Genomic DNA, 15,688 nt, shown 5'->3' on the forward strand with positions numbered 1-15,688 from the left:
CACAAGTACAAACACAATGAGCTCCCTCCCACAGCAATTTTAGTTTTATTCTTTAATGCCACTGTTTTCTTTAATTCAGGGTTTTCTTTAATCTAAATTTGCAATTAAAAATTTTTAAAAACCAATTTTTTTTGTTCTCCTGTGCAGAAAAGAAGCTGATGTTTGGGATCTATTAATCTACACTGCAATTCTTTATCAGGTTGGGATTTCTGCAGGTTTAAAAACTGTGATGTTAGCTCTTAGGCTGAGATGAACAATTTTGGGTCTGTGCCACAGTACAGAAGGTAAACCAGTCGAGCCACACATTTTCCCCAGGAAGCTAAACAAAAATTTAATCCCTATTTCAGTGTTTCTCTGAAGACCTGCAGAAAAAAAAGGGGTGCTAGTCAGAACCCAGAGCTGGAACAGACTGAAACATGAGCAGTGCAAATGGCTACAGCCCTCAAAGAAATCCACTAAGCTTGGAGACAAAACACATTCCCATTCTACAAAATGTTATCATGGGTCAGAATCCCTGTAAGGATTTTATTGGCCAAGAATAATTTGCATTCATGGGTATTTTTATTACTGTTTAAGAGCACACTGTTAAATTGATAATAAAAAAATGTAGTTTATACTCTGTGCAAGAAAGCCTTATCAAAGAAACATAATCACTAATTCCTGAAATTTCAAAAACTTCTTTTCAAAAGGGGCTTGAAGCTCAGCAATGGCATTTCCTGTATTTGTGGATTTGTTTACAATGCCTATAAATTCTTATATCTCAAGAAATATACTGCTTAATCAAAAGTATGTGAAAACAAAATTGTTTAGAATCAGTGATCATGGGATCATAGAACACTTTGGGCTGGAAGGAACCTTTAGAGGTCATCTGGTTCCAACCCACCTGCAACAAACAGGGACAACTTCCACTAGGTCAAGTTGCTCTGAGCCCTGAACAATCTGACCTTCAATGTTTCATGTTTCCAGGGATCACCTCTGTGGGCAAGCTGTTCCAGTGTTTCACATTAAAAAACCTCTTCCTTATAAATAATAATACGCTATTGAGAATTTACGAGGTTCTAAGTTTTTGCTAAGATTAGATATAGAATACTGAGGAAGTACAGATTTTTTTACTACAGCCATGAGAGTGGTGCATTTCTGAAAGCAGAAGATACTGAGACAACATATAACATTTCAAAAAGCATAAAAGAAGATGATGAAGAGACTGGGAAAAACATAGGTTTAGGCAGCAACACTAATGATGCACCACTCCTCTGCCACTGCTACTTGGCTTTTGAATTATTCTGCTATTAAAGTGGGAGAAATATCAGCACTGTATGAATCTGAGCAGTTTGCAATATTTCAACCAGCAGACAACAAGACAACTACCCTGCCCTTCCCTCCCCCCCTCCATTTCCTTCCTATGATTCATCATTGCAAAGACATTCTTCAAAAATGTTTGTCTCTATTAGGAATCCTTGTGCAGAAGTAAAGAGGTGAGAGTCAGCAAAATCTTGACAATCAGCTCACTGGATCAGTCAGAAGAATTTATTGTGTGAAAGTTTGTTGAAAATAGACTTGATGAAAATGCTGGAAATATAGTTCCTATTGTACCAGGAGGTCAGATTTAAGTAAGTAGAGTTTGAAATCCAATGCAAGGGGAGAAGATTCATCTATTATTCTAATATATGTCTTATGATTACTTACCAAAATGTATTATCTTTTTAATCAAATCATATAGAAGACGTTGTAAAGAACAGGAACTGGAAGCCTTATTAAAAAAAATCTCCAAGTATTATCAGTGCCTTGGAGACAGGCTTAAAAAAGGTAAGAACCATTTACCCACACACAAAGGTTTTTTTTTTAATGTCTGAGAAGTCCTTCTGAGATAGCAAACTAATCAAAATTCTACTGTGGTAGAATAATAAAATCCTACCAAATTCTAACCTGAAATGCTACCTTTCTAGAAAGGATATAAAACATGTATCTTGACTCACCTCAGGAGAGTACAAAAATAAAGGAAATAATTTCTTGGGAATACATCTATTTTTTGTTGCACCATATGCTCCTAAGTAGTCAATAAATTCTTAGCAAAGAGGAGAATTTTTTCATTTTATTTTGGAACAGCTCAACCAGAAGGTTTTGATCAAAACCACTTTCACATTAGAGAGAGAATTCTTATTCTCAGCATATTCTTTCTCAAATCTTTTAACTTCCCTTCTTCCTTTTCCCTCACCCAGACTAAGAAACTTTCAAGCATCATACCACCTTCCACCATATTATTTAGCAGAAAAACCTTTAGAAACACATCAAACCACTTGACAAAACAGTGTGTCTAGAAATTCAAGATACATGAAGAACAGTGGAATGTCAGTCATTCCAGGCAGTAGAGCTAGAACTCAAAAAAGTAATACCGCCAACTGAAAAATAATTTAGCTGGACAGAAAGCTTTGCTTTACTGAGAGACTACAGGTAATCAGAAAACTATTTTAGTCAACAAATCTGCTAAAAGATGACTTGTACACAAATCCACACAGCCTGCAACCATGGCCCATCACATTATATGCTGATATAAATGACTCTGGAGATTGTCTGGCTCGCTCCTGCAACAGTCGTTTCACTGACTTTACTGAGAGTTGTAACACTATTTAAGTGATACCTTCAAATAGGAATTTTTAATGTCAATTAATGCAATTTACTTCTCAAGCCTGAAAGCAAGTTAGAATATTATCCCTAAAAGAGGTACACTTTTATATTATAACATGAAGTGAATCTTTCATGACACAGGTATGCAGAAAGCAACATGATGCCATTGAAAGTATCACTATATTGCTAAATGTTTTGTACACAAGAGCCAGTGGGACCTTAAGGGGTTATGGGCTCTGCCTGCCAGTGACCCTATTTACTGTGGGAGCATGGAAGAAACAAAGAAGCATAAAAGGACTAGATAATACTGTGGCCTTGGCAGGTACAGGTAGTGCTGATATTGCAGCAATATCAGCATACAAGAATTCCAGAAGAGTTTGGTACTACACAGGATGAAGAAAAACACTCAGCAACAGAAACTACTGTGGCAGTGGTGTGTTTTCCATCAGGAGCTGTTATATGACAGTGTAACTTACCATGTTTGTGTGGCAAATAAAGAGAGCTATATGAAAGGCTTATGTTATGTTGATAATCAGTCATTAACGTGGAGGAAAAATTTTGCTATTTTATGTTACCATAACAATTAAAAAATCAAATCTTCTAGCCATGTGCCACTAATAACAAAGGTATTTGAAACAATTTGCATTTAAAAATACAAAGGTAGACAATCTGAGTGATATAATTCCCCTTGCTCTGTTTTCATTATCAGGTGTTGAAATCAGGGAGTACTGGTTCCAGCTGTAACTGTGAGGCAGATACCCCTGCAGGTGGGTGGCTTAGGATAGAAATGCTCCTCACAAGAACAGAATTAGGATCATGGTGTTAGCCTATCACAGTTTAAAGTGTTAGCTCAAGGCAATAAACCAGATAAGAATCCTGCTGAACTTTTCCCTTTCACACCTGGTGAGAAATTCACAAATAGCTGGCAAAAGAGTCATTGCCACCCACCTTCTGTGGTGACTGGGAGAGAAATCTCCATGCAGGCTGCAGACTGGGCTTTCCTGAAGGGGGGCCTGCCGGGCCCTCGGCGGTTTGCTCGCGACACATCTGCACTGGAAAGGCGTTTGCCTGAGCCGCAGCTCTGGGAGGTTGGGCTGGTACAGTGACCATTCACGTGATCTGGAAAGTGAATGCAACAAATGCTAGGTAAAGTGGCAGCTCCCAAGATTCAGAATGGAGGAGAGATGTGTGTTCTGATACTTGGGAATGGGTTAAACCAAATCTTCTGTGAGTAACTGCTGATTTGTTTTATCAACTCATCACATGTATGTAGAAAATAACTCATCATCTCTTTAAGGTACAATTTGAAAAAACCCAAGGGCCACAGAACTGGTACGTGTTCTTAGAGCTGCGGATCCCACAGCACTTTGCTGACCTATGCACACAGGCATTTACCAAGGTACTGCAGGCAACACTGGCACCCTGCTGTTGTGTCTCCTAAGAGATACCAAGTCAATTTGAGTATTTTCTCTCCTTTTTGCTCTCATAAGAACTGCAAGTATAAATTACTCCAGGGTAGAATTCAGAGCTAGACATCTTCCCTACCTGACTCTAAGCTGCAGGAAACAGGCCACTATTTGAGATAATTACAAAAATAGCCATAATATTGCTAAGTATTTTATTCTTTATACGTCACATAGATTTATTTCACTTCTAAGGAAACTGACTGCTGAACAATTGATTTGTCTGCAACAGCTCTACAGAATTGAGGCCATGGTCAATCAGCACAGCCCATGTTGCTGTCTCATGGGGTGGGAAAAAAAACATGCCTGCTTCCAACTCTTACTGCATTCATTCATCTGTTCTTGGTCAACAGGTCTTTAAACCACAACATCCATTGATCAGGGTTTGGATCAGAGTTCAGAACTGGACTGGACAGTAAAATATTCATGTGGTATTTTTCTTCCTCTCATGCCGGGCAAAACAACATAAAGAGAATTACTGAGCACAATTTCCCCTTCAACATATGAAAGGATCCACACCCAGGTATTAGTGAATTATTTTTGGTCAGCAGGTTATTTTAAGTAAACAGCAGGTAATAAGCAAAACAAAAGTTCAGGTTCATGCAAGCACACTGAGGATTTTGTTCAAAACTGTAAAACCTCAACACTATAGGTAGGGACAATCTTGGGGTTTCTGCCTTAATTTTAAATGTTGGGTTATTTATATGTGAGAATTATCTTAGTCTTCAAGAGTCTGCATTTAAGTATCATATTCAGTCAACTCTGTTTGATTTGTATTGTATCCAAGGAAAAGATGAATGTTCACATGCCAAGATAAATTTATTTCTTGGTTACCATGCCACAATAACACCAGGGTACATTATGAAAATCTATTTCTATATTCACTCAATATTCTGGTTCTCTACTGAACACAGTGTACAGAGTGGTACATGTAACCTTTGAATGTACAAGTCATGTCCTTTCCATGTGAAAAAAAGTTCATTCTTAATGAACAAAAGTGGAAAAAAATGTTCAGAATTATAGATTAGAAAGCAATTTAGTATCTGTACTGTGTAACAAAATAGCTCTGTAGGAGACACAACTTCCATGATTCTTGTCATTTTTCCTTAATACATGGCTATTAACTGAGCTAACAGCATATATAAAACTGATGTAGATGACTCATTCAATTTTTAGTTAGGAAATTTTCCAAAATTTGCTGGAACTGTTTGTATATTTCAGCAGAAAGTCCTTTGGGATCGGGGACTTTGTTCAAGGACACAGGCTGAGTGTTCAATCTCAGCAACAGACACATCCTCATCCAGCTGCTTCCTTTCTTCAAAATTCAGTTTGTGGGAAGGTGTTTCAGCATGATATCTAATTATCTCCAGGGAGAATACTAGGAAGTGGTGAGGAACATAAGAGAGTGAAAAAAATCATATTCTATAGAAAAATTAACAACATTTGTGAGTCCTCTCCCCTGAGCATTGTACAGAATTGCCACAACACATCCAAAGCCCTGCTCACTATGCCTCAGCATAAGAGAAGTGCTGCTATGTCTCTCTAAGTATGCTGGCTTGTCTCAGTTACCTTCAGAGGCCCACATGAAATCATCATTAGCATCTGGGCGCCTAAATCCCTTTAGCTGTTTTGACAATGCTTTTTTGAATAAGCAAAGACAGTTCCTGGGAAGGAAAACAAAAATCAGGACTCATCCTAGAAGCTGTAGGGATATCCCTTCAAGTACTGAAATTGATGAAATATTAGTGGGTGCTATAACAATGAGCAGAAGAGGGACTTTAGCGATCAGCTACAAACTTGTCTGTATTTTAACACTGTTCTACTCCTCTGACTAGATACAACTTTTAAAAATGTATACAAGAAGAAATGCAGGTCTTCAAGCCTTAATAAAAACACAGGTATTGTACAAAGAGTAAGATAATTATAGCAAACATGACTGCAATCTTTTTTTTTGTGGAGAAACTGAAAAGAATCCAGTGGATAAAGACCACTCAAATCTATGAGAAAATTCTATGTGTGTAAAAATTCTCACATTTTTTTAATGCTCTAAGGCCTGTGATACAAAACAATTCTAAAGAAAGGTTATGTACTGTTTAAGAAAAGGTTCCTTGCTGCATTGTCTGAAGAAAGATGAACTGCCCAAGAAAAGTGACAAGAAAAAGAAATGTACTACTTTCTACAGTGTACTTCTAAGGGAGAATGAGAATGTTCAAGCTCTCAGCCTTTCAGAATGACTGCAATGATTAACTACCCCTCTGAGGCCTGAGTCACCTGATTCTCCTTTGCCATGACAGATGTCTCCCAACCACCCCAAAGAACACGTACAGGAGCCTTGTAAAAACATGGCTTTTTTTCCAGCTTTGTTTGATTTGTAAGGAAAAGCAACATTTTCACTTTTGTCCTTGCTGAATTACTGCTTTTGTCACACGCCCACTGGGGCTCTTCTTGGCTCAGAAATATTAATTGATATGGAGCATTGGTTGACATCAGGGACAATAATGTTGGACTTAAGCAGCAATGCACAGATTGCTCTGTGCTATTGACACAATAGTGCAGCAGCTCCTCACTCTCTCTTCCTCTGGAGGAGGCAAAAAGTTGTTGCTGAAGAAAACACTGCACAAAATATCCCTTTTCTACCACTGCATTTGCCATCACCTCCTACCCCTTGGGTGGTACTACACCTCCTACACCCATGGCTGCTGCTGCCTTTGAGGTGAAGGGAATTAGAATGATCCTCTCCAGTGCTCCTGGATCCCTTCAGCCAAATGCAATATATTTGGGCACCAGGGTTTAGCGGAGCTTATCCTTGAAGCAGTCTCCAAACTGCGTAAGAACCATCCCACTATGCCAGGAGAACAGCCTTGTCTGCACTCTGTGAATAGTGAACTAAATGGCCAGGGCTTAGTTTTATAGCTATTCTGAGCATTAAAAAATTTAGGGCTCATGCAAGCCATTGGAAGTAATCATAGGTAATTACCCCTTTAGTCCATTTATACTAATTTAACTGTATTGGTTTAACAAAGCAGTAAATCATGGGATGTATATATGATGTATTAAAATACATAACAGTTCATGACATAAAATTCTGTAATGCTGTCCAAGTGCTGCTTCTACAATGCAGTTCATGGTTGTATGCCTTTGTCTGGGCTCATGGAATTAAAATTGCTTACCCATATGAATTAAAAATGCTTTATTTGTCCCTGCTACCACATACTAGCATCATTCAGTACCCTGTGCACTCCACAAACTGCTTTAAAAAAGAAAGAGAACAGTGCTAGATGTGAGGCAAGAGTGTCACACAAAATACCAGCAGGATGATGAGATCAAGAGCAACTGAAGAAGTAACAACAGTTTCTGTGAACCTGATGGAACCACTGAGAGATGTGATGTGCAACATGACAGCAGCAAACCCACAGGGCAGCCTCAAATTAAGCCAATTTTTTTTGAGGCATGTTGTGCAGGGAGAATATTCTATTTACACATGTGGATTTTAGTTTACACACAGTAACATGTATATCCTACACAACCTGCCTGATTACAAACATAAAACTTCTAAACAACTTGGGGACCTCTGCAAAAAAGCAAAAGAGACCATCCATTTAGCAGTAAAAAGATGAATACTTGTTAAAGGGAAATGTAATGAAAATGTCAGAAAGAAAGAAGCACTCATTTGCAGTTAGTACCTAGCAATTTTTTATACTTGACACAAAAAAATCAGGAAAGAAAATGAGCAACCAATTCTTTCAGTTCTAACAACAGGATAAATTCAAACAGAAAAACTAGGTGAAAACCTTCTTACTAATGATTTGAGAGAGGCTGAAACAAAAAAAAAAAATCCATAATTAGAAGTATTATAATATCATTTTAAGTTGTAAGGAAGTAATCAATAAAAGAGAAGATGAGAACCAGAAGAGAACCAGAGAAATGCTTTAATGTGGAGCAGAAAGAACCTGAGAAATAAGTCTCAGATAATCTTCTCAACAACTGTTGAAGAATACAATCTTTACTGTTAAAGTGAAGAAAAATCCATCTGTTTCCATTGGGGGATTTTCTGTGTATTACCAATAAATTAGATTTTGAGTAATGATTATGATGGTGACTAACCTTTATTTTTACACAGCAAAGAGATAAACATTTGAATTAAGAAAAAAAGTGTAATCTTAAAACCATACAAATAGCCCCAAGAGCTGTCTCAGATTTGTCTGTAAATAATCAAAATTAGTGTAATAGTGTGAATATTCATTAGTGAGAACACAGGCTGATACCATAACATATAAGAATTTAAAGGAATTTTTTAAAAAGAAATTTCCTTAAAAAGTCAGAAACACAAATTTCCCTTGGTGCAGTTCTGTCAGCCAGGCAGGAGAGAAGGTGAAAGCCCTGGCAGAAGAGGTTACTGCAGATGCATTGCCAACAAAAATGTACATTTAACATCATGTCTTCATCAGTTTGAAGAGGAAGGAAGAGTTGCCCTAATGACATGCTGGTAGGATATCTAGGTCCACTCTAACACTATAATATGCTGTCATTGTAACATTCTGCCTGTATAATGTAATGGTATTCTGCCTATGGTAACAAAATCCTATCATACACTTGGTTCTAAATCCACTAGGCTTTTTGAAAGCAGGATGAACAGATGTATTTGTCAGAGAATCAAATTACTCTGAAGTGGCTGAAAACATTAAGTGCATTGTCAGATCACTGACAGAATCTCTTTTAAAACTACTAATTTTTGCCTGAAATTCTGAAAAAAATGAAATGAAAATAAAAAAGAAACACTCTCCAAATGAAAAACATTGAGAATACATTATCGTATGTCATAACATCACCTCTACGTTATCATATCTGAAAAATCAAAACTTTGCAGTGCAAACCTAAAAACAAATCTACCTTTCCTCCCACAGAATAGTGGAAAAATTTTGGACTACTTTGATCTAACTCTGCTCCTCAGATTCATCTGCTGAATTTCTAGTAATCACACCACCCTGCTGGACTGTCTCAAAAAGTACACAGTACTCTGTGTGCCTCCACAGAATAATCCAACATAAATGGTTGCTATGCTTTGTGCAATAAACAGGAAAACATAAGACAGAAAACTTGACTTAATTCTGAAACATAAGCACAAAACATGATAAATCCTGGGCTGCACAGAAGACAACACTGGAACACGCAATCAGAGTGGATGGACCACAAGACCATCTGGATATCAACAACTTGTCCTGAGCACCCCTTAGTGCAGCATTGCACCTGCATTTTCACCATGGAAAACACTGGTATTCGTTCTCTGGTTTTAAAAGTGAAAAATGTTACAACCCGAGAGGTGAACAGAGACCCCAGCACAGAAGAATACCCTGTATGTGTTTGCAGTGCTTGAAAGGAGTGGAAAATGACTTACCTTTGAAGGTCTCAGTAAGGAACTCTTCTTTATTTAAACCAAAGAACTTGGGAACAGTGAGTACCTGTGACACTGGAGCCTAGCCAGTTGCATGTCATTTTGTTATTACCAACTCCTAAATGATCTTCACTGCTTGTTTTGTTTTTCCAGCTACCAAATTTCACTGCCTTTCCTTTGTGATGAAATGTAACTGTATTACTTATAATCATTTTAATTAGGGTATTTTTGTATAGTTTAAGGCACTTACCTTTCCTTTTAACTACTTGCTTGTAAAATTCCCAAGTAGATCAGCTTGTTGTATTTTTTTTTCTCATCTGGAAACATTAGAAGTTAGAACACAGCCCCTTTCTGCTGTGAAATATAATACAGAGTACATGTGTATTCTGCCATAGTAACTGAATTATCTTGTTGCTTTTTCAAAATTCTGGTCATTCAGACTGGTAGAGTGCTAATATATCCATTAGATATATAGGTTCTCTTTTAAAAATGTTTGACTATAAACATTCTCCTACTTAAGGAAGGAAAAAACTGGTGCTGTCATACACCTGACCTGCAGAAGATTAAGAGACTTTTGTCTAGTGAGATCCTCAATACAGAATATCAAAATTCAAGCCTCAAGATGTGAAATAGCCAAAAGACTAAAGTTTTGAAACCATTTCTGTAAAAGTGAAAGACTTTAGTCCCCTTCATGATGTTTTGCACCTTCATAGTGATCAGACTTGAAGCAGAAAAGGCAAAGCTCATCCTCCATAGACTCAGCAAGAGCATAAGCAGCTGTTTGAGGGCTGAAATCCTTCCCCTGTATTTGGCATTTTTCAGACTGCAGATTGAGTGCTGTGAGACTTCACTGGACACTGTCCTGACCTACCTGGTGTAGCCTGACCTGCTGTGAGCAGGATGAGGGTCTAGACAACCTAAACCTGTGGGGTCTAGAGATCCCCTCCAAACTTGATTGTGCTGTGATTCTACCTAGAAGCAGAGTTGAGATGATTCCTCAATTCAGATGGTACTTTCAGACTGAGGAGGGAACAGAAAGTTCCTCTACCCTTCTGGAAGGAGACATACACTGGACAGTCCCTAAAATCCTTATCATGCAAAAATACAAATAATTTCCAATGTATACTGCCAAGCATTTAAAGAAAATAATTGGTACAGCTGGATGTCTGGGCTGCCTTTTCTACAATGTCATACCAAGGAGGAAAGCAACTCATAAAGTTTCAAAATTTCTTAAATGTTCTTTAGCTTAGTAAACAGAGTTATAGATCCAGATGAATCAATACAGAATGTTCCATCTAAAATCTACCAGTTTGTCCAATGCAGTAGTAAGCAAAAACAGATTAAAAGCTTCAAAATTGTGTGAGTGCCTAGTGTCTGCTGTAAATACTTTGAAAAATTAAAGCAAGAACTGCTATAATCCCACTGCTCATTCTTAAAATGGAAATGAGGTTTCATTTATTCAGGTACTGTTTTATAGGCTTGGGAGCATCCAGGAAGTGCTACTTCCCTGTCAATGAAATGCAAAGGCATCAAATGCTGGATATTTTCATATTATAACTCTATTACCATATCCATAAATCAAACAGGTTCCACAAACCTCATCCAAAATGGACAAAATGAAGTACAAACCCATAAACCCAGGTCCTTAATTGGATCCTTACAATTATGTTTTATGAACCCAACTTTCAGAATTAAAGTTTTTGGGCTGTGATCTTACTGCTTGTAAGTATCTGCAGAAAGCATAGGAAAACATATTACAATTTTGAAGACCACAGTTTAGAAAGAAGAAAAAAAGACTTCTATTTATATTTGCATTTCCTTTTGTTCTTTCACTAATAAAGTCTAGGTGATGGCATAATTCCTTACAGTCAAACCATCTGTTCATAGTAATTCTAGAAAAGTCAGCAGTTATTGACTCTCCCCCATCTTTAGTTACGGCTTCTGTCTGGCTCCCTGTGATCAGCTGGAACCTTTAAAAGCTTTTAGTGAAATGAGCAGAAATATTTTCTAAAAGGAAAATACAAGGTGATGCTTGAAGTGGCTGGTGAAGCAACATTAGAAAGCTCTCGTACCAAAGCAGTTCTACATGTCTGGATATATCTCAGACTCTCCACTTGATTCAATAAAGTTAGGATTATCCCCATAATTCATCTCTGTGAACACTACAAGGAAATGAAGATGATCTGTTCAGAAGACTTTGGGAAACATTATTAGGTTTAAAAATAAAGACCCTATCATATAAAGCTGCCTCTGAAGGGTAATAGAGAAGCTGTACAGTCTATGCAGCAGCATTGTCACATCTCCCTTCTGGTTAACTCAAATAAACATTGGGTTGCTGTGACCTGCAGTAGCTAAAACAATGAAGAAGCTTCAATGTATCCCTTCATGTGCCACATCACTCATTTCCATGTGGAGATACAACATCCACAGGTGACAAGTGCTTCAGCAAGGAGAGATAATAATCACCACATCAAAATAAAAAGAAGCTGAGATCAACTTCATCAGTCATATAAAGGTCAAAGTGGAGTCCCAAAGTACCTTTAGGTCATGAAAATCCTATTGAAGTTTAACAAGAACACCCTGAGTCATCAGATCACACATTATTCCCCTAAATGATAGCAAACTACTCCCCAGACAATTTCCAGTGCAGGCAACACCTCCACCTGAAATAGATTTAACTTCTACTTAACCTCAACTATTTACAATTCAAAGCAAAGTGAAAGCAAGGACATTCCACGAGGCAGATCACAAGAAGGGAGAGAACTGTAAGCTGCCAAATGCTAATGTATGTCCCAATTAGCTGCAGCCGCTGCTGAGAGTGGGCGATGCATCAGCACTCTCTGAAGAGCCACGAGCCAGAGCCAAGGGGATGCACGGACAATATTTTATCATCTCAAAGTGGTGACCTGAATATCTTTACAAGAAGTGTGGGCCAAAAACTATTGTTAGCCCTTGAATATTCAGACTATGGGGACAGTCTCAGGCAAGAGCCAAACAGTGGATAAATAATCTCTGACAGTGTGGCCAGGACATTTTGGAGCAGAAGTAACTGAAATGCGGTCATCACCTTTTCCAGGAACTCTCATTTAAATGTAGCTCCTTATACTGAGAAAGAGAGACTCTTCCCAGCCTGTTGTAAGCTGAGCAATCTATAATTCAGCACAGTTTTAATGGCTAGAATAATTAACAGGAATATTTTGCCCTTCTAAGACAGTCATGAATGAGAGCTGAAGGTCTGGGGTGTTTTCAGTCCATTTTATTTTCCTTTTCTAAACCTCTCTCTGCTGTTGATTATCCATGGGTATCTGCCAGTTTACACACTGAATGCTTCTTCCACATGCTTCATCCTTAGGTTCTGGGTAATCTGAGCACAGGATACCTGACTGCTGCAGCCCTAACAACAAACAGGATGCTTTAGTGACAATTTGATCACTCCTTTCAGTGCTGATGAACCTTTTGGAACCAATGGCATTCCACTGTTTTCTGCAAGACATTGAACTAGACCTTCTTAGGCTTATTCTAGTTTATACTTAGCTTGTTCTATACTATTAAAAAAAAGAATGAATACAAGCAAATAAAGGAATGGTAGAAACATGACTACTCTGAAATCAAAACTACAGGCAACATTATGCATTCCATTAATCTTCCAAGTTCCTTACATATGTCATACATTTAAAATGGATCATTATGCTTCCAACCCTTTCAGGTTGAATTTGTTTAACTTCTGGAGCTTTTTACCCTGCTCCCCTGTCCTTGGGGTTTCCTGGGATTTTTTTTTTGGTGTTTGCTTAGGGTAGTTAAAATATAAATCTGCCTGCAATTTTTTGATATATTCTAGGAAAGGCTTACAAAGTCCCGCTCCAAAAATGATTACAGGAATATGATAAGGTGGCTTTTTCTCTGATATGCAACATTTTATATTACACAATAAAGCTCTTACCAATTCTAATTATAATGGTATGCTTTCTTTTCCAAAATCCTCTAATACAGTCTTCTGTCCATTAAGTCTATTTTTTGTTTGTCTTATGCTTCAGGGTTTAAAGTTATTTAATGCTATGTGTCCTTCAGGACAGTGTACGTTTAATAATACAAAAAGAAGTTGATCTGTAGAATATGGCTTAGTGTTAAGTCCTATCCTATGGCTACTTTGATACTCTAAGTATTCACCTTCCCTCCTAATAGCTACCCATTATTTCAGTGATAAATATTAATTTTACAGGTTTATAGGTACCTACTTCTTTCACCTTTTTTTAGTATTAGGAACATTACAATTTTCCACTCCAAATTTTATTTGGGTGTATTCCTCCATTCCTATTTTCTCAAACTTATTTCAACTGAATCACTTCATACTCTGAAGCCTGCACAGTTTGGATTGAACTTTCCCAGCGATTTTTCAATATTTACTTACTTAATCTTTACCAGGAGCAATTGACAGTTTTCCAAATTTCTCAGTCATTTATAAGGTGAAAGACATATTTATATGCCTGACTTTTGCCTTGTGGAACAAGTGCTATCTTGGTTAACAGGTGCACATGATTCCCAGTGACAGAAATGGAATACAGCTGTCTTATCCAAGGACATGATCCAACTTTAATTTTTATCTCTTAAAGGACGCTAAGTAATGAGGCGTGGCTACTTGGCTTTTTCAGTCATCTTATAAGGGAAACTTCCCAAGAGAGCAAAACTAAAAAGAACTCCTTGAGACTGAGAATATTTAAAGACCACTTATAAGAATTTTTTGTGTGAACTGTACATTCCAATCCAAATACCAGGAGCAGTACCCTTTATGTGGATATGGTGTTGCATGATCTGCTCCCAGCAGTTTTAGCTAATTCAAGACATAGAAATTTTCATTTTAGCTTTTTTGAGGTGAAATTTGTACTCTCATTATGCTCTTCCACTGAAATATTAAAGCAGAATTGAGAAAAAGATTAGAGCAAACTATGTATTTAACAGCTGGCTGAGGTAAGTCTCAAGGAGAGGACTGACACAAATGACTGATTTCCAACCTGACTTCTCAGACATTCAAAGACCCCATAACATATAGATGTTCAATTGTCTTATCACTCTGATGGCACAACTCATACACCAAATAAAGAAAATAGACCAGCGCATGCATTGGGTATTATAGGCAGAGTTCACCAACAACCAGCTTGGAAAAACTTCTGGAGTTTTTTCAGAATAAAGTATTACACACACAGTGTGTAATGATTGGCAATATACGTCTACATGAAATAAATGAATATTAAACAAGCAAAATGCTGAGAGCTGCCAACAGAACTGTATGGGTTAATAGGTGGTTTTTAGAAAGCCTTTTCAGACAAAGCCTCTGAGGTTATTGTGTTATCTCATGAATCAGTTGGTAAAATGTTTTGCCAATGAATGTAAGGAAGTTTAAAGCTGTTGGCTTTCGCCTACCGTACCAAGATCAGTCTTAAGATCTGTTGGCAGACTTAACTTTCTTGATCCTTTAACTGAAACAACAGAAAAAGGAGAAAGGCAGTTGTTAATAAGTAAGAAAGAAAAAGGAGCGAGGGAAGACAACATGCCATCTTCTTGTTAAAACCATGTTGCAAATTTGTAGCACTTTTCTTTTAATCAGCATATAAAGGCAGAATAATGGTTTAAATATTTTCATTTACACCATTCAGCAAAATAAATGCAATTGAACAAAAGCACTGGAAAAAAAATTACTCCAGCTGTCAAGGAGTGAATGATGTTTTACACAGCTTTGGCTGTGGGCTGCAATATCTTACCTTGTGGTGACAGGAATGAGAAAAAAAGAAACCACAAATGAGATTAAGGCAAATATTGCAAATGCTGGCTATGCAGCATATCACAAATATTTAAACACCTGCAAACCAATTTAATAAGAGGGTGCAATGAAATTATGAGATCTGATGAAATCATACCTCAAGATAGCATTTGAAAAAGAGAGGGCATATTGTAGAGGTTATGGGCACAGAACATACTGTTGTAATATTATGGAAAGGAAGACAGATTGCACAGAAACAAAATACAGCAGCTTCAGGACATAATGTGGTGTTATCTAGTCATCAAAATTTGCACTCATTTTAGTGAAGGTTTAATTATTTGTTGTGTTCCAATTATGCAAGAAACTGGTAATTTTGCTTCTGTTCAAAAATGTTTTCATTTCCTCACGCACGAGCACATTTTCAAACAATGAACACCAGACAACTGAAATAAA

General features: G+C 37.4%; 1 protein-coding gene across 6 annotated transcripts in view; it reads right to left on the reverse strand.

The window, feature by feature from the left end:
- Positions 1-15,688, reverse strand: part of STXBP5L (syntaxin binding protein 5L) — a 180,739-nt gene that overhangs the window by 14,300 nt on the left and 150,751 nt on the right. For 3 of the 6 annotated variants that reach the window (XM_054269702.1, XM_054269700.1, XM_054269704.1), the window contains one exon: positions 3,574-3,744. The exons of 2 other annotated variants lie outside the window; for them this stretch is intronic. In XM_054269702.1, coding sequence (XP_054125677.1) covers positions 3,574-3,744 — 171 coding nt within the window. Of the gene's footprint in view, positions 1-3,573; positions 3,745-14,903; positions 14,955-15,688 lie in introns of all 6 variants that reach the window. One more of the 6 variants, XM_054269701.1, reaches the window with a different exon arrangement.

Source organism: Melozone crissalis, unplaced genomic scaffold (assembly GCF_028551555.1).
Source record: "Melozone crissalis strain CALT ecotype California unplaced genomic scaffold, PUWL_Pcris_2 ptg000008l_1, whole genome shotgun sequence".
Classification (NCBI taxonomy): Eukaryota; Metazoa; Chordata; class Aves; order Passeriformes; family Passerellidae; genus Melozone; species Melozone crissalis.